This window comes from Embiotoca jacksoni, unplaced genomic scaffold (assembly GCF_022577435.1).
Source record: "Embiotoca jacksoni isolate LCO1_2020_lvr unplaced genomic scaffold, fEmbJac1.0.p SCAF_31, whole genome shotgun sequence".
In the NCBI taxonomy this organism is placed as follows: domain Eukaryota; kingdom Metazoa; phylum Chordata; class Actinopteri; family Embiotocidae; genus Embiotoca; species Embiotoca jacksoni.
In genome coordinates, this window is record NW_027185383.1 from 3,876,616 (window position 1) to 3,895,043 (window position 18,428).

The 18,428-nt window shown below is 40.6% G+C and overlaps 1 protein-coding gene across 1 annotated transcript in view; it reads left to right on the forward strand.

Moving 5' to 3' along the window:
• The window catches only part of LOC138207302 (metabotropic glycine receptor-like), a 73,636-nt gene that overhangs the window by 37,844 nt on the left and 17,364 nt on the right, over positions 1-18,428 (forward strand). Inside the window, exons 6-8 of the mRNA XM_069164439.1 lie at positions 6,764-6,873; positions 8,229-8,467; positions 17,373-17,511. Coding sequence (XP_069020540.1) covers positions 6,764-6,873; positions 8,229-8,467; positions 17,373-17,511 — 488 coding nt within the window. The remainder of the gene's footprint in view (positions 1-6,763; positions 6,874-8,228; positions 8,468-17,372; positions 17,512-18,428) is intronic.

Below are 18,428 nucleotides of genomic sequence, written 5' to 3' on the forward strand. Positions count from 1 at the left end.
CACCCTCAATTCACTAATCACTTTGTCACTCCCGCAGCTCTTCTTGAAGTTGTTGTCTGATTCTTGTTGATTGTGGTGACGGGCGGTTTAATATTTAAGAATTCTGGAGGCAACGTTTAGCAGCTATTTTGTCACAAATACATCAGAGTAGATTAACTCGTGTGTCTGTTTTCAATGCAGCCAAATAAACTCTCACTGTTTTATTAAAGAAGTCAATCAATGATTGGCCTCATCGTGATCATGAAATCATGTAAATGACAGTTGTCTTGCTTCATAGACATTTTTGTTGAATGATAAGTACTAACATAAAGGCAAAACAAATGCATTGTTTTCCTCTAAAGGCTTCACAAAAATAAACACCAAATATCTTTTCAGTTCAGCGGTCTAACTACGAAGCAGCAGGCGGATGTTGAGTTTGCATTACTCCATATAACTGATGCAACTTTTACTAATTCAGTAACACTTTATTACATCCATGCAATTTTTTCTTGTCAGTCCCTTGCAGACAAATTATTTACCTGATCTGATAGGCCACTCTGGAGAGCACAGTTGAAGCCAGTCGTCATTAAGATAGGGGGACATAACAATGCTTAAACCTGTGGATGACAGCACACATTTTCAAAGTCTGTCCTCGAAGACATTCATAGGTTTTGCACTCAGTTGATCACATAGAAATTGCCACAAACAGGGACTGAAGAAGGGATCTGACTCGAGAACCTCAGGACACCTGTTGATTTCAGAAAGTTACAAAAACATTTTGACACAGACAGAAGCCATCTAACAAGATTTTAACTTTGAAATGAAAGAGGGAGAGAGGTCAAGGTATACATTTTCATATGAAATAGTTTCTTGAAAAAGTTTAAAGGTATTGTTGTTAAGATGTACTGCTGCTCTTTTAGTTCATAAAACAGTACATTACTATGTAAATAAGACAATAAACCTGGCCTAGTTCTTCCGTTGAAGCCTGATGCTGTTGTAGTACTGTTCTTCTGATCATTGTCTGGACACTAACACACAGTTGGACATCACACTCGCCGCACGTACGGTACGATTGTATCTCGTTCTGTGTGTGTGTGTGTGTCTTTGCCAGCCTTTGTGTTGTCTGTATGTGTGAGCGGCTCGATGTGGGCGGGCGCCAATATGCATTGTATATGTGTGTTTCCACTTGTGCACACAGCCCACAGTGCACCTGGAGTGGCGCGTCAGAAGCCCATCTTTAGAAGGGAAACAGATGGAAGAAACCTGCGGGCCGCGGTAACGGGGAGATTTGATGTAGCCGGGGAATTCACTCCCCTTCAAATACTTTGCAGCCTGCCAACAGCGAGCCACTACTCATCCTCAAACACAAAGCCTGATGGCTGGATGGTAGCCATTTTTTAGGCAGGGAAAAAAACTAAACAAAATCTGTTGAGGAGAAAGAACTTCGGAGCGCTCAGCTGCCTCTTGGGATAAAGGATTACTTTGTATTCTGAAGTTACTGGAGTGTACAGGCAGGAGATTTCCACCAGAATACATGGTGCTGGTTTTCGTGCGGGCCACCGGTATCGTAGGTCTTTCCTTGCGTGACCACACCTTACTTCCATCGCTCCTCTCCCCGGTTTACCCCAAGGATAACTTCAGTCCCAAAAATATCCTGCCACTCTCATCTGTTCACACACACACACACACACGCACACACACGCACACACACGCACACACACACACACACACACACACACACACACACACACACACACACACACACACACACACACACACTTGGAAACACTTTCCCCCTCCGCGCCACTGTTTGTCTTTTTCCTGCATTTCTTTGCACCTTTCCTACTCGTCTCTACTTTTTTTTTTCCTGCCCCCACTTCCCTCTTGTTTTCCTTTCATTGCCTCCTCTGCATGTTCTCTCGCCGGCTCACCTTTGTGTCTACTTCCTCTCCTGCAGTCTCAACGTTTGTAGCTGGAGCTGTCTTTCTTTTCTTTTTTTCCTCTCTCTCTCCCTGCTGCCACCACAAGCCTCCTCAGATGCAGCTGCTCCGCTCCGATGCTCACTGCATTTTTAAACAGTCCATCAAGTTCTTGCACAAGTTGTTTTAAAAATACTTCTGCTGATTAATTGATGAAGGAGGTTGGACGCTAACCAGAAGGGCCACCTTCACTTCTGGGCGATATATAAAAATGTGGCTTTTTATTGCCGTCCCCTGTGACTCTGTAGTTCACATGGGTAGTGCTGCAGAAAGGGTGTGACGCTGTTTGTGTCTGGACTATTTCTACGTGTGTGTGTAAGTGTGTAGGCAGAATTGAGGACGGACGATGAGTGTGTTTTGGTGGCTTCACGTTTTTGCGAGCGTGGATTTGCATGTGTGCGTTCATGTGGGTGTAAGAAGCAGTGTGGCCTACTTTTACCTCTTGTTTTTGTGGAGGTGATTTATTGTTTTGGTTTAAAATGTCGACCAGAGAGCTGGAAGACTGGATGTTTACTCAGGAGGTAAAGAGATAAAAGTGCAAGGCAGGCTAATCCTGAAACGCAGGTTAGTGTGAGGGTGAGGCAGGAGGGACAAGAAGGACAAGAGAAAGACAAATAATTGAATAATAGTTCAGGGTTGTTTTGTTTTCTGTCTGTCTTGTACACTTTTATGTCTTCGTGTATTTGTCTGCTCTGGTGTTTAATTTGATATTAACAGTTACAAGCAAGATGCTACTTCACATAAGCCGCCCTTACAGAAAAAAACACATGAATTTCACATTTGCAAAAACTGGTGTGAACACGTGACACATGTTTGACCCATGGTTAACATGTGGTTTTCAACATTTTCATGGTGTAATGTGTAAAGACCGTGTAGATTTCCATGTGAAAACTTGTCTATATATTTTTTCATGTTATCATACTGTATGTTACAACGTGGTAAACAATAGTCATACATGTGATCACACGTGGAAAACACGGGAAATTCATGCGGGGTTTTTTTCTGTAGGGGCGGGAGGAAGAATATAATTGTGTTATCAAACTAATGACCAAATAAGTTGCTCAGCATTTATGAACTACACTTCTACTTGAAAGTGAGATGAGAAGATTGACACCGATCTCATGTCTGTCCCTCAAGCAGAGTTTTTCTACATCTGGTGGCAGGTTTGAGGGTCCTACCTGAGACAATGTTTACATCTGGAAATATTCAGATCATTTTTGGCTGTTACTGTTACCAATTTCTATGTAACATTTTCCCAAAATTTTGAAAAGTTATAACAGATAATAAATAACACTCAAAAAAGCTCAATGACAAAAGTCCATAAAAGTTTAGTTTTAACTCCTGAAAAGTTACTTTAGTACATTTACATAGACTATTCCTGGAAATAAAAATATTTGTTTTCAGTACAGCACCTAATTGGTATAGAAGTGATGAGTCATGTTAAGGATGTCTTCTGAATTGTCCCAATTTTAGAAATTGCTTTTGTTAAATGGAGGAATTCTTTTTTTGGTAACAAAAATGATTTATTTTCCACTAGTCTCAGTCTAATTTATCAGATTCTGGGCTGCGGCATTAATAAGGAACAGACATAATTCCTTTCCTTGGGTATAAAACGGACTCAGCTCCCCACGCTCACGACCAGAATACCAATAACAGACTCTGGCACTGCAAGGTTGTGATGAAGATTGTGGATGGAGGGAAAGTGTTGCTGCTGGTCTCCGAGGTTTGACTCTGTGTGTGACAATCTTAATCAGGAGGTAAAAGAGATGGATAGATACCAGAGCTGAGCTCAGACTGCACAGACTGAAGACTGAAAACAGGGGTGTTATGACAGCTGGGTGATATATATATATTGCCAGTTTTAAGACTGTGTTAGATTATGCAACAAACACGGCAAAATCCCGATGATAACGAGGGAGAAATAAGATGAAGATTAGTTCACCGCTCTTCTTCCTGTGACTTTTGCTCTGAGTCTTCCTTCAACTTACTTACTTGTAACGTGTCGTGCAGCTGTTCAGGAATAGCTGCATTAGATGTTATATTATAGATTTGATATTCTTGTCGTTTCATAATCCCGTCTTTGTAGCGCAGCCTTTACCATGCACTTCTGCAGGTATCATAGATTGCAAAGTGTGATTCATATTCCCAATTAGACTTCGGTTTCCCTTTTATTTGATACATCTCACTGCCAGACTGCTGCAGCCTCGGGGTTGGCTGCTTGCTTTGCTGAGTTTGCCACAGATGTTCTGCTTCTTTTCTGAACAGGAAAACAAGGTTACAGGTGCTGTTGTTACTTAAGCTTAATTACTCTGGGTAGCTGCTGTCTCCAGAGTGCCCAGACTTCATATTAGAGCAGGGATAAATCCATCCCTGTTTTCTTCTGGGATACTGCATATAATATCATTTACATGATTATGTCTGAGCGCATGATAAATATAAAGATGGGTAAACTATTACCTATGATTACTGGAAAGCAAATATATGATCAACAGTATAGTATTTAAATACACTGTTATCGCCAACCTCCCCAGCTGGACAGTTTAATGTGTTGCACTGTAAGAAGGGCGAGTCACAGTGTTAACACATGTAGACAGGAAACAGATAAGAAAAATGTGAGAAAGTAATTGTAGTTGAATTGATCTTTGGTGTAAAGCCTACACATACCAACCCGCACCTCTACATTTAAGCAGGCATTCACAGGTATGCAACATAAGTGGTGGATCCTGATAGATTTATTATGCATTATTATCATGATGCATTATTATCATGTGTGATATCTGTTGATGTGGGTTCAGTTAGGCTGAGGGCCCAGTATTCACTTCACCAGAACTGCTTTATGTTGAACAGCTACTCCTGATGTCAGAAAGTTGTGTTGTACAGAAGAGTGCAACACTATGAATGCCCTCCATTCATCTAAGTGTGAAAAGGACACGCAAGTATGAGCATCGGTGAAGTGCCTCCGGAGCGCACCAGAATAATGCTTCGCCATGCCATTTTCTTTTTCAAGTGAGGAAAAACCATGTTCACAGTTCCGCTGATCCGGTTGACATTCATTTACATTTTGTAAGTGCCTCCCTAAATATTATGACGATACTGTTGACTTTGTTAAATTAAATTGATGAAAACATACATTACTGACTATGAAAATGTTACATCGTAGGAGCCATGGTTACACAACCTCAGATACTCATCCGTATGAGTCTGTATGAGGGAGGAAGTCAGAGGTGGCTGAATGGAACAAACAGTCAATGTGAGTTACCTTCAGGTAAAATGAATAAGTTCCATTCATAACCTCAGAAAAAACAAGAGTTTCTCATGTTTTCCACATGGGACACATGTAATACATGTATGACACATGTTTACCACATGTTGCAACATAACATGGGAAAAATATGTGGAAAGGTTTTCACATGGTAAACAACATGGACTTCACACATTACACCTTGAAAGTGTTTTAAACCATGTGATCACGAGTTTTTTTGAAATTCTTATTTTCTCTGTAAGGGTATCATATTTAACTTTCTTAATGTACGTTAAGTAACTTACATGATGTGCATAGTGTTACTGAGGAAAAATAACTCAATTTGTCTCAGACTAAAATCTTGCAAACACTAAAACACCTTAACTTTTCATGCCTACACAAGGCAAAACATGTATTTGCCAAGTGGCTTGATGGTTGTGTTACACACTTTGGCTTCATATCATGATATAAATTATTGCCTCCTCATTTTTGGCTGGCTTTTTACCTTACCATTGAGTGTAACCATTTGGATCAGCTATACAACTGCTCAACTAAACACTGTGGCCTTCTGACATGATTGGTCACAGCATCATATGGCTCAAACGGCTCTTTTAAAAGTACCATTAACTTTTTAGTTTTGTCCCATTTGCTGTACTTTGATTTGTTCAGTGTGCAAAAAAGACATTATAGTTTGTGCCCATAAGTTCTAAGAGACAACAAAATGGTCTTCAAAAACACTTTGTTTGAATTCATTTAGACGACATTTAATAGCAGGATTATCGGCTAACTCAGAGAGGGATCATTCTTAAACCGTGTGGACGGTGTGTATCCACTAAGTGGGTGATACAGGTTTTTTTTTAGCTTCGGCGGAAATGAGCTGAGAGTCACCGCAGCAGATCGTCACAGCAGAATGTAGGACTCAGGTCACTGGAGATTTAACGTGTGGCTTCCCGCTGAGCTGCACACCAAATGAAATGAAATGCAGCTGTAACAGAAGAAAATAACAAAGCTCTGATCTTCACAGCTTTGTGTGTGAGACAGTCTCGTCTGCAGCGGTAAAAGGTGCAAACAAACCTCATAGCAGCAGAAAATCATTGACAGACATTTTAGGAGCCATCGGCAACTTCTTGGCTCGATTGCAAACCACATAGAGAGACAAAACATGGAGACTTGGGCCGCACACTCGCAGAAACACATCAACATGCGAAAAAACATACTCATCTTATATCACATGGAGAACTGGATCGTGAAACATCTCCACTGATATAAGAGGCAACCCTTCAAACTCTCGCATCGAATGTGTTCTGGCAGCTGACATATGAACAACATACAGCTCAGAGGTGTTGGTGGGAGCTGTGGAGGCGTGAGATATCGGCGAGGCCAAATCTGCCTCCAGCTCAGCTTTTCGCCGCTGCAGACTCACCTCATTTTAATTTCTGATTTCTTTCTGGTGAAGATGAGAGCAATGTGACAGCTATGATTCTCCACTCGCAAAGAAAAAGAAAAAAACAGAAAATGTAATCAGTGTGTGTCTGTACACTAACACTGCTGTACGTCTCCGTAGGTGATGATCTTGTACTTCAATCCCAGTGTATTTCGATGTATCCTCCTGAGGTGGGTTCGCCTCCTGGGTTTTGCGATCATGTATGGCACCGTCATCCTCAAGCTGTACAGGTACTGTAAACTAAAACTAAAATTATTGGAATAAAAAGAGAGAAATCATGTGTGACATGCATTTCCTAAATGTTTTATCACTTTCTTTTATTTCTAAATAATAAACTGAAAGCAGAAACTAAAAATAGACAAGCCTGTGCTCTTTGTTTCATCTCTTCTCCTCTCCTCTCCTCTCCTCTCCTCTCCTCTCCTCTCCTCTCCTCTCCTCTCCTCTCTCCTCTCTTTCCTCACATTAAACTTGCTCATGTGTTAGCCTTTCTCAATTTCAATAATTCAGCTTGCAGATCTGCCTATAAGCACATTTGAATTTCACATCAGGTCCGATCTTTCTGCATGCTGAAGTATCTATTCATACACACTCACGCGCACACACACACACACACACACACACACACACACACACACACACACACACACACACACACACACACACACACACACACACACACACACACCAGCTCCCCACTCTTCAGCTCTGAACAAGTGCTTCTGAGATGGGAGAAGGAGGTCAAAGGTCGGCCAGTGTTCCCTCGGCAAAACTACCGATTTGATTTTGTCTTTCCGAGCTCGCTGGGTGGGAAGTGTGCCCCGGGGGCCAAACTCTTACAGCCCGGTGCCACTGAATGGATCACAGATGAGACAGATTTGTCACAGTCTGGTTGAGATATAGCATATGAGCACAATAAAAAAGAGAATTGACTGTTTCTGTATGTCTCGATGCTGCTATCTCTCTCTCTCTCTCTCTCTCTCTCTATATATATATATATATATATATATATATATATATATATATATGATTAAATGCTATATATATATATATATATATATATATATGATTAAAAGCTATATTTTTTCCATGTATAGAGTTACTCTACTTTTCGTCCCTACTGCTACTATTGTGGCTGCATTTTTATTCCCTTTACGGATGTAATATAACCAGTAAATACTGCATAACTTATAAATACAACTGTCTAATATGTTTGTTAACACTCAGACAACAACTTGAAAAAAGGATAGTCTGAGGAAGCATCCAAGTCTTCAAAATTTAAACAGACTAAATCTGAAACCCTGCCCTCATGTTTGTCTTCTCGTTTCTTAAGTATTCCCCGCAGCACAAGAGACGTAACATGAATTAAACCCAACATACTTAACATGGATGAATTAGACTAACAGTGTGTCGTCTCCCTGATACTTTTAATTCAAGTGGGCATGTTAATAAGTGCAGCAGCCGTGGGCGTGAGCTGTCGATAGCAGGCAGAGCAGCGCTTCCTCACCTACGCTGCTCGTCGTCATTTCATGCAGCAGTTTGCCAGTATTCAAACTCCCGCTGTCCTCCCCCACCCGCCCCCTCCCAGGGTGCTGAAGGTGTTCCTGTCCCGTACGGCCCAGAGGACGCCGTACATGACCAGCTGGCGGGTGCTGCGGCTGCTGGCGGTGATCCTACTGGTGGTGCTGTGGTTCTTGGTGGCCTGGACCTCCGCCGTGTGCCAGAACCCCGAGCTGAGTCAGGCACTCATTGCCGCAGGCCTCACCCCGGAGGGACTGCAGTTCAGTATGTGTCTGCTGGACCGATGGGACTACATGATGGCAGTCGGTGAGCATGTGTTTTCTGTATTTTTCTCCTTACATGTACCTGATGTGATGTTTTTACAAGTAATCTGGACAAGAAATTATCCAGATTGAAGAAAGTGGTGGTTAACACTCAACTGTAAGGAGCTTTTGGACCTATAGTTTGAGTGTATGACTGCTTAGATAAGACTAGCATCAATGAAAATGAACTTTTAACATTGTTAACATGTCCATGTGGTGTTTTTATATGCTACAAGATATATGCGTGAAATATCCAGTCAATACCTTGGCTGAGCCTTTCCACTTTAGACCAGCAATGACAGTCTCACAGTCTCACAGATTCAGAAAGAGAGTTTCATATGTCATGTACCAAAGGAGCCGATCAGCTTGCAGATTGTGGCTTTCTATATTAACAAACTGCTCCTGAGTTGCAGAGAGATGGGTAGAGGTAGAGGCAGGGACTATTTGCACATTCATAAATATGTGTATACTGAATGAAGGAGAAGAGTTAAATCCTCAAACAAGGCATCAACATGCCTTCCGGGTGATCCGATCACAAGTGGGCAGTAAGTACATCAGCTCTGACCTGGCATTATCATGCATCTCCACATACGTCTCGAGTGACTAATTGTGATCGTATCTCACTTCCCCGCTCTATATGCAAATGAACACATATATTACATACAGAAACAAGTACACGCGAACGTGTACAGAAAGGAAAAGAGAGAGTAGCTTAACAGCAGACATTTAATGCAAAAAGCCGTCCGTGCTCACTTATTTTGATGCACAATTAAAAATTTCACGTTTGTAATTTACAACTCGAACCGTCAGGCTCACATCAGTTCAGACTCAGATTATTTAATTATTCCAATTAGATTATTATTGACTCGTATTAGTGAATAAATTAACTGTGCGAGAAAGCTCAGTCGTCAAAACTCTTCCACAGTTGTCGATCTGAAGTGTGTGAAAAAGTACAGACGACATAAACTAATAGAAAAAACAAATAGAAACCCTGATTTCTGCATGCCGGACATTTTTTCTGGTAATAAAAAAATAAAATAAAAGCAGGCAGAGATTTGCAGGTGTAAGAACATGAAAAGAAAAAAACACCCAAAAGTAAAAACCTGCTGTAACATGACAGTAAGACGGGAAAGCAGAGGATTTCCATTCGGTTGGTGGTCCTTCAATGTGGCTCTGCGTTTACATTCACACTGCAGATAGGAACTCAATGCATCCCGGGGTACGTTCACACCTCTAATTAGAGCGCTTCACTTGTGATCGGTGATAGGATGCATGTTGATATGAGGTGTGAACAAGCCACTTTGAGGCATTAGGTGATTTTTTTTTCCTGGAAAAACTTCTCAATGTCATTTTGATTGACTGAGATGAGTTCTTAGAAGTTTTAATGAATGTTAGGAGAGGGACTTCAAGATTAAGTTTAGTTTAAAAACTTAATTTGTGGAAAAATCTGAATATGTAATGATGAAAAATTGCTTGAAACACTAGTGACTCCTAAGATTACGCAGTGCAATTTTTCTAAACTTAACTTTTCCTCTTATTCATTAAAGAATAATTTAAAGTTACCCTGTGGAGTTTTCCAGTCGTGGTAGTGCAATCGAGAAATGTTGAACAGTACTTTTTCTTTCTTATGTGTGTGACATGAAACACACTCCTGACAATGTATTCAGACGACTCCTCTGTAAAGAATATAGCAATGCCAACAAAGGAAGTGAAGAAGAGAGCTAGTAAACAAAGCACAATTTAAAATATTTAAATAATCTGTTTTGCAAATGTTTTATGACAAGGGAAAGCACCAAACACATTTTTAGATGTCCAGGATACACTGTGTATTATGGTGTATTATGTATTATCTGAAGTTGTGTTTGTTTGCAATGTAACTCCACAAAGCAGTTTTAAAGACAAGCTGAAAAAAGCCGTGTTACACTGCCCTCTCTGATTGTGGACTCAGCTTCCAGGCCTGAAACATAAGCCAGATGTGGAAATGCATTAAACTGCAATACCACCGTGTGGGGTTGGCTCCAAAAAGGTTTTGGCTTTATAGACTCCCATTCAACTTCTCTCATTAAAAACAAAGTCAATCTTTTTTTTTTACAAGTCATTATGGTGTCATTTTGCTAAATTCACTCCTTCTGAATAGTTTCCTGGTGGTCCATCTGAAAATAATCCCATCATTAATTAGATATTAGGCCTTAAAAAGTGGTATGTTTGGGGGGGTTGTCTGTTTGATTGACAGGCCTGTGGTGCAGTCAGACTATCGCTGTAGGTGAGCGGCGCGTAGTGTCCTCACGTACCCAATTAGAGTCAGATTCACTGCTCGCTTCTCCCCAGCTCGCTCAAATATGGTCATTTCTGGCTCCAAAATAGCAAGATGGCGAAGACCAAACCACGAACTCGAGGCTTCAGATCACCAGTTAACAAACCAATGGGTGACATGACTGTTGGTTGCCACGGTGTGAATATACAGATCTGGCCAACATTAATGCGAATAGAGTTTCCAGACTATGATCACAGCCAGGACTAAAGTTTAAAGCAATAGTCTGTTGCACCCAGAGATCCAGCAAAATGAGAAGTTAGACATATTGAGGTCAGCAAAAACGTGATTTTTAGGGTTGGATAATTTACTCTTGAAGCACATATGCTCTGTGACTAACTCTTCTTAAGAAATAAAGAGTTTTGCAACCTTTTTACTGGGACTGATGGTGTTTGTAAAATCAAGTGAGGCAGCATGTGGGCTCTAATGTGAGTGGTTTTCACTCCAGAGGCTCCAGTACCATCATGGTCAAAAGGTAAACAGATACAGCTCAGAAGAGGATGGACACACAAGTAGCTTAGTGCACTATTTCTGACTCATCTATTGTGGACATCGCAGTCCTCCCCAGTACTTCATAGCAGCTGATGCTACTGACAGCAAATGGATTGCACAAAAAATAAGGACTGCTTTTAGTAAAAAAAAACAACCTGCAAATTAAATTTCCAGCGAATCTCAAACACGATGCATCCATTGTTGTATTAAATAAACAGGTCAGTGGAAACTTGATCTCGTATAAATGTGATAAACACCTCTGATTAGATGTGCTTCCTATTGACGATAAATAGAGCTACCTCTTCAAGCAAGACCTGAAATGCTCCGAAACACATTGTCTGCTTGCCAGAAGACCTCTTTGAGCTGTAATAAGTCCATTTGAACAAACATCTCCTCTTTACTTGATGCCAGATTGATGGATTTGTGAATTTGGATGATAGTGTCCATTGTTTTATTCATTTTTCCCCTCACAAGCAGTTTAATGAATGTTACAGCATGTTACGTTAACAATGAAAGACTCTGATTAACAAAATGGAGTGGTGTCCTGTTACAGTAACGAGGGCTACCACCAGTGTTAAAGCAGAATACACCCAGAAGGTGGGAGGTACCACCAAGTCCATTATTTATTTATACAGCCATTTACCACAATGTCTCCTAGGAGTTCCCACAAGATGAACCTATCTAGTCCTAGTTAAAAGAAAAAGATTTATCACAGAATTAATGGTGTAACGTAGTTTGGGACGTATCATAAATCATTGGAAATCGATTGGTTATTGAACTGTTCTTATGCCTGCATGCCAATGTTTTAGGGTTGTTCTTACTTCTTTTATGAACATGACATCTCAGGAACGCCTTGAGGGACTTTCTTCATATTTGGCATAAATGTTCATTTGGACTAAAGGATGAACTGATTTGAATTTGTTGGTCAAAGGTCACTGTGATCTCACAAAGCACATCTGTGGCCATAACTAAAGATTTTTTTGCTAATTATGATATAAATGTCTAATAGGATGAAATGGTGATGACTTTTTATATCCAAAAGGTCAACTTCATAATGTTCAGCGAAAACACTTCTCAGGCCATTATTCAGTCACAACTCAGGAACAGAATGTAAGATTATGACCATATTTCACATTTGGTTGGATACTGAATTGGTGGGTGCCCACCTTGAAACTGTGGTGATTATATAGATCTTCTGTGCTGTCAGGTTGATGATATGTATGAAGCATCCGGGTCTTAGAATTTGTAGCGTCTTATATGGATGTTACCGCAAGCAAGCATTATCTAATGCCACAAAAATCCATTCTGCTCAACCTGGTAGCCATCACCATAAAAAAAAAAAGGATACATGCACGAGGACTTACAAGATAGAAAGTAATTTTATTTACCATCCCAAAACATAACCAAAACTACTGTAGTCTAAAGGCTGGCCAGAAATGACCAAAAGGATGCTGTGCAATGGGCTGTAGGACCCAGAGATTATCTCCCTAAACTAACCCAGGGCAGAGAAACAAAACAAATATACCTGAAAACAGGACTATCCACCATAGACCATCCACAAAAGAAGAAAATAAACAACTGAGCAAGGTGTCACAGGCTTCTTTTTATGGAGGAGAGAGAACTCCTTCTCCTTCAACCATCAGAAACACCTGAAGAGAGACAGAGAGAGAACACAAGGGGGAGCACAAAACACTTACTTATTTATTTTAACAAAGTTGCAACTCACTGTGACGTCCCCCATTTGTTTGTTAACTGCTGTTTTGAAGTTTTGAGTTTATCATTTTAGCCGTTGCCATCTTGGTTGTTTGGAGCCATAATTTACCATATTTGGACGAGAGGTAGGAAGTGAGGGGTGGATGTGACTGGGAACCCGACGACACTACGCCCTGCCCACCGATACCTGCAACCTGGCTATCAATCACACCAGGCTCGCCCCCAAACATAACTCTGTTTAAGGCCTATTATCGGAATCATTCTGGAATTATTTTCAGAAGGACCACCAGAACACTGATCAAAAGGAATGAATTTAGCTAATGACACTATAATAACTTTAAGCCTTTTGAATGGGAGTGTATTGGAGCTACAGGTTTTTGGAATCAGCCCCTAGTGGCCCTCAGTGGTATTGTATATCAAATCAACCAACTAGTTTTGGTGCCTAAACATGACTGACTTTATGGCAAATGACACCTTGTGAGCATTTATGAAATACCAGCAGTCCTTGACACTCAGAGAATGGAAACAGGTGGGTTTACTTTAGCTGTGATAACAAGTATTAAGAGATTGCTAAGAAGTTGCAGTTACCGTCCGTCACGTGTCCCTGAGGGCCCAGATGGCCTCTTATGTGTGTTACGGTAGTCTGTTAATGACAGATTCTCAAGGCAGGAAGCAGTGATGTGCACCTCACTGAAGCCAGTCTGACAGCAGGGAAGGCTAATCCTGTTTGGAAAGAGGGGAAGGATGGATCCCTGAGAGATGGGTCTGCCTCTGAAAACTGGTAGACAGGCAGACGGAGAGAGTGGAAGTGGCAGCAAAAAAGAAGAAAGGAGCCTGTGAAGTATGAAGTTTGTAGGGATGTGGGCAACGATGCAGAGAGAGTTTTCCACCAAGAGAGGAGAACTTTAGAGGGAGAGACGAGGAGGAGGGGGGATTCATGAAGGCAGGACGGCTAAGGACACTGGAGACGGGACAGAGGAATCTTCAGAGGAAGAGAGTGTGTGTGTGTGTGTGTGTGTGTGTGTGTGTGTGTGTGTGTGTGTGTGTGTGTGTGTGTGTGTGTGTGTGTGTGTGTGTGTGTGTGTGAAGCAGTGACAGCCTCCAACAAACCGTTTAAATGGAATTAAACACGTAGCGCACAGGAATCCCTCCGTGTGTGTGTGTGTGTGTGTGTGTGTGTGTGTGTGTGTGTGTGTGTGTGTGTGTGTGTGTGTGTGTGTGTGTGTGTGTGTGTGTGTGTGTGTGTCCTGGTCAGGACAGGAAACGGGGTATCCCTGCTGTTCGCTCTGACAGCCATTGAGGCAACACTGAAGGACAGGAAGCATCCTGCAAAAGCTGCTTTGGAGGGTTTTAACAATGGTGCTTGTCATAGTTGCGAATATTTGTCGAATTGCTTTTTTGTGTTTTTGTTTGTTCTGTCATAAAGCCGACAAGGGAGCACATGTGTGTCTAAAATGAATAAATCATCCAGTTTTGTTCTGAAAATGGGAAACAAAAAACAGAGGCTGAGGCTGAGGCAAAACATCACTGATAATGTCAACAATAATAAATTAATGTGAATCCACAATTAATCTGCATTAGTTGGAATTGTTTTCGTTTCCCTCTTGCACGCAGCTCTCCACGCGTCCCGATTCAAAGGCTAAGTACCATGTAATTAGTGATGATTTATAGACTAGGCCCATTCATGAATATTAATGGTCTGTAATCACTGTAAAGACTTTGGACTCATATGCCAACAAAATCCTTGGCACATTTCTTGGTGCTATTTCATGTCTGCAAACAAACAAGAGAATTACCTCTGACTTTGAGTTTTCATATGCGGTACATAAAACTAAAAATAGTTTTATTTGTTTGAAAACATATTGTTTTTTTCCTACGGGCAATAAAAGATGCATAATGTTTTTATTCTACTCCAGAGAGCAATAAACACACAGTATATTAGATTGCTTCAAGACATAATTTCATGCCTCCAAAATGCAGCAACCCTGAAGGAATCCATTCCAAAATAATTACTATTGATTTTTGTAACTGATGTTCTTTTAAAATTTCATTACACTGACAATTTAGATGATAATGAGCTGTCTGTGCACATATACTGGCACGTATATTCTGAAATATGTTGATAACCATGAAGACGGCCGACTTTTTAAATGCGGACATCTTTCCTGTAAATTGCTGTCGGGCTGTGTGACCTTGGTGAGATTAGCAGGAAGGTGTCTTTGCACTGTCAAGAAAGCAGCTGCTTCACTGCGGGGAAACGCTGGGAACATGGGGAAGCCTTGCAAAATTAGTAACTTCTAAATTTGAAATGTCATTCCTGCCATCAGCACCGTCAGCATCAAGTGTCAAACAGGGTTGAGGATCAACTTCCTCATGACTGCTATTTGTTTTGGTACAGTATGTAAGTTATTACCAGTAATGATGTGTTTTATTGCAGTGCATGTCCTGTAAAACAGACAAAATGAACACTTAAAGGAATAGTTCCACATTTTGATAAACACATTAGAGTGAGATGAGCCAGAACAGACATAACTACACAATTGGTCAGAATTGAGATAAGACATCATATCTTACCATAAAAAGTAAACAAAGAAAACAAATTCGCTACAACTAGCTACAAAGATAGGTAGGTAGGTAGGTATTTACTTTATTAATCCCCGAGAGGACATCTTTTTTTTATATATATATGTTTAGTTAACCCATTTTACCCATTTATTCCTGATTCTTTGAATTGAAAAAATAAGTTTTGATGTAAAACGTAAGCACCTGAGTTTGTTCCACACAAATAAGACAAAAGACAAATCTTAATTTTTCTCTGTAGAAAGCAATATAATGAAACTCTAGAAGCTAACCAGCTAAATTGTAACTAGCCTACCTTAGCAGCCTCTGACTTGTGAAATGCATTTGTTTTCATCTGGTTAAGCAACCTATAAATCACATTTTCAAATACATTAAAGCCAACATTAATTTGTTGTTAATCCAGCTACTTGGTACAAATCTTTTAGAGCTTGTTGTGTAGATATTGTGTTTTCTCTTTGCCTTTTAGATGCTCAACATATAGTGCAGCATTTACATTTTAAGGACTTTAAAAATGAAGGTTTTCCAACTTTAAATATTTTTTTTTACAATTCTGCAAATACCCTTTTAGTAAATTCCATTGTTTCTGACCCTGTTTGCCGTAGTAAAGCCAACTCCCACTATCTTTTTGTCAGTTACACTGTTTCTGTCACATTGTGCGACTTCTGTAATTCTGTGTTTTCAGGATGTGATTGTGGCTCTCTGAGAAGCTTCCAGGTGATTTAGAAAGCTGCTGCAAGAATGCTGACTGGAGCCTCCCATTTTAGCTTCTCTTCATTTGCATCCTGTTAAATCAAGAACAGTATTTAAAATTGTGCTCCTGACATAAAGATCATCCCAGAGCTCAGGCTTGCTTACGGTTTGGAGAGTTTCCAGGAGTAGACTGGGAGGTTGAGCCTTTTATCAGGCCCCTCTGCTGTGGAAACAGCTCCCAGTTTGGGTTCAGGAGGCACACACCATCGCGACTATTGAGAACAAGCTTAAACCTTACTTTTTTGATAAAGCTTACAGTTAGAGTTGGATCAAGTGACCACAAATCCTCCCTTATCTATGCTCTCCCTTGGTTTTCCAGGCATTTGCTATTACTGAATGTTGTTTATGCATAGTTTCATTTCAATGCATGGTGTTTTTAATGTCTATTCAACTTTGAAACTTTAGTGCTGTTCTTTTTTTTTTTTTTTTTTCTATTTCTAAGGTTTATTAGGACCATGTCTCATGGCCAATCGTGACCATGAATAAAATTGGATTGAATTGAATTTAGTCTCAGTCTAGTTTACAGGTGTGCTGCCTGTTCAGGGAGTTACAGTATACTAAAATCTGCTGACTTTTATTGCTTAGCTGGGCAAATTTAACAACCACACACACACACACCACAAATATTTGTTTTATGTCTTTTTTGTGTGGATATCTCAAATGAGATAACTTTTTTACTTAGTGAGCTGTGGAGGTGCTGGTGGGCATACTTTGAACGATCCATCTGTTTCCTCCACTTCCTGTCTTTACGTCAGGCCATCAACTACTCTCCTCCCAGCTCCTGCTTTGTACGTCACTTGTGACAAGAGAGCAGTATCAATCTTATCATATCACTCTCGGACAGAAAGCAAATTTCCAAAATGCTAGTCACTTACTTTAAAGGTTTCAACTGAGTTGTATACATTGTTCTGTCAAAACACAAATGCTGTATAGACATTCTAGACTAAATATTCTTATAAGTAGTAATTTAAATCTTTCTTAAAGACAAAGATAATCAGGGCGATAATGAAGCTAATCACAATAACACCTTTAAATTTCCCTCCTTGTGTCTTTTGTTGCTCAGCTGAGTTCCTGTTCCTGCTGTGGGGCGTGTACCTGTGCCACGCTGTCCGCACCGTGCCCTCGGCTTTCCACGAGCCTCGTTACATGGCTGTGGCCATCTACAATGAGCTCCTCATATCAGCCATCTTCCACATCATCAGGTGGGTGCAGAAAATGGGATGGAGCCGGGTGAACAGTCGGTGAGAGAAACAAAATTGTTCAATGTGAAATTGCATTCTCTTGTGTACTGAGAGAGAAAAGTGAAAAGGAAAAGATGTCTAGCAGAGGAAATAAGACAGGCATGAAATAGAGACAGGGAAGTATGTGACTCTGACATGATGAAAATCTCTGTACTTGTATAGCGCTTTATCACCTTTCAGTCTCAAAGTGCTTTAACATGGTTTTCCCATTCACACACACTAATGAGACAGATCACCATGCAAGGTGCTGCCATCAGGAGCACATTCACACACTGATGGTACACCATTGGGAGCAACTTAGGGTTCAGTGTCTTGCTCAAGGACACTTGGTGGACAGGAGGAGCTGGGGATTGAACCACCAACCTTCTGATTAGTGTTCAACCCACTGTACCGTCTGAGCCACAGCCTCCCTGTAATAATTAGGAAATAGCACGAACAATGGCAAGGGACTTCTTCACTGCACAACATGTAGTTCAATCATGATCTTAGAGATATTTGCCTGTTGGAGGAGGAATTACAAGAGCAGAACATGTCGGACGAAAGGCAGAGATCAGCTGACCCCATCATCATGGAAATGAACAGTGTCAGCAGAGCGCAGGGTTGAAAGGTGGTAAATAAAAAATGTCTTCCCAGGAAAGGGCGACAGCATAGATGTTCAGTGGCTGAGCTTAAAATAAACTCTGACAGTCTGTCGCTGACAGTCTGTCTTTGTCTGTCACAGAGGCAGGAAGTCACTCAATTTCACAACTTTTCAAGTTTTTAAATGTCCTTTTTAATTCAGCAACTGTAATAAAAAAAATAGTATAAGTTGGAATCAAAGCAGAGGTTACCCAAACCTAATGAAGAGACTTATTCACTAGATTCCACATATGTTTTTA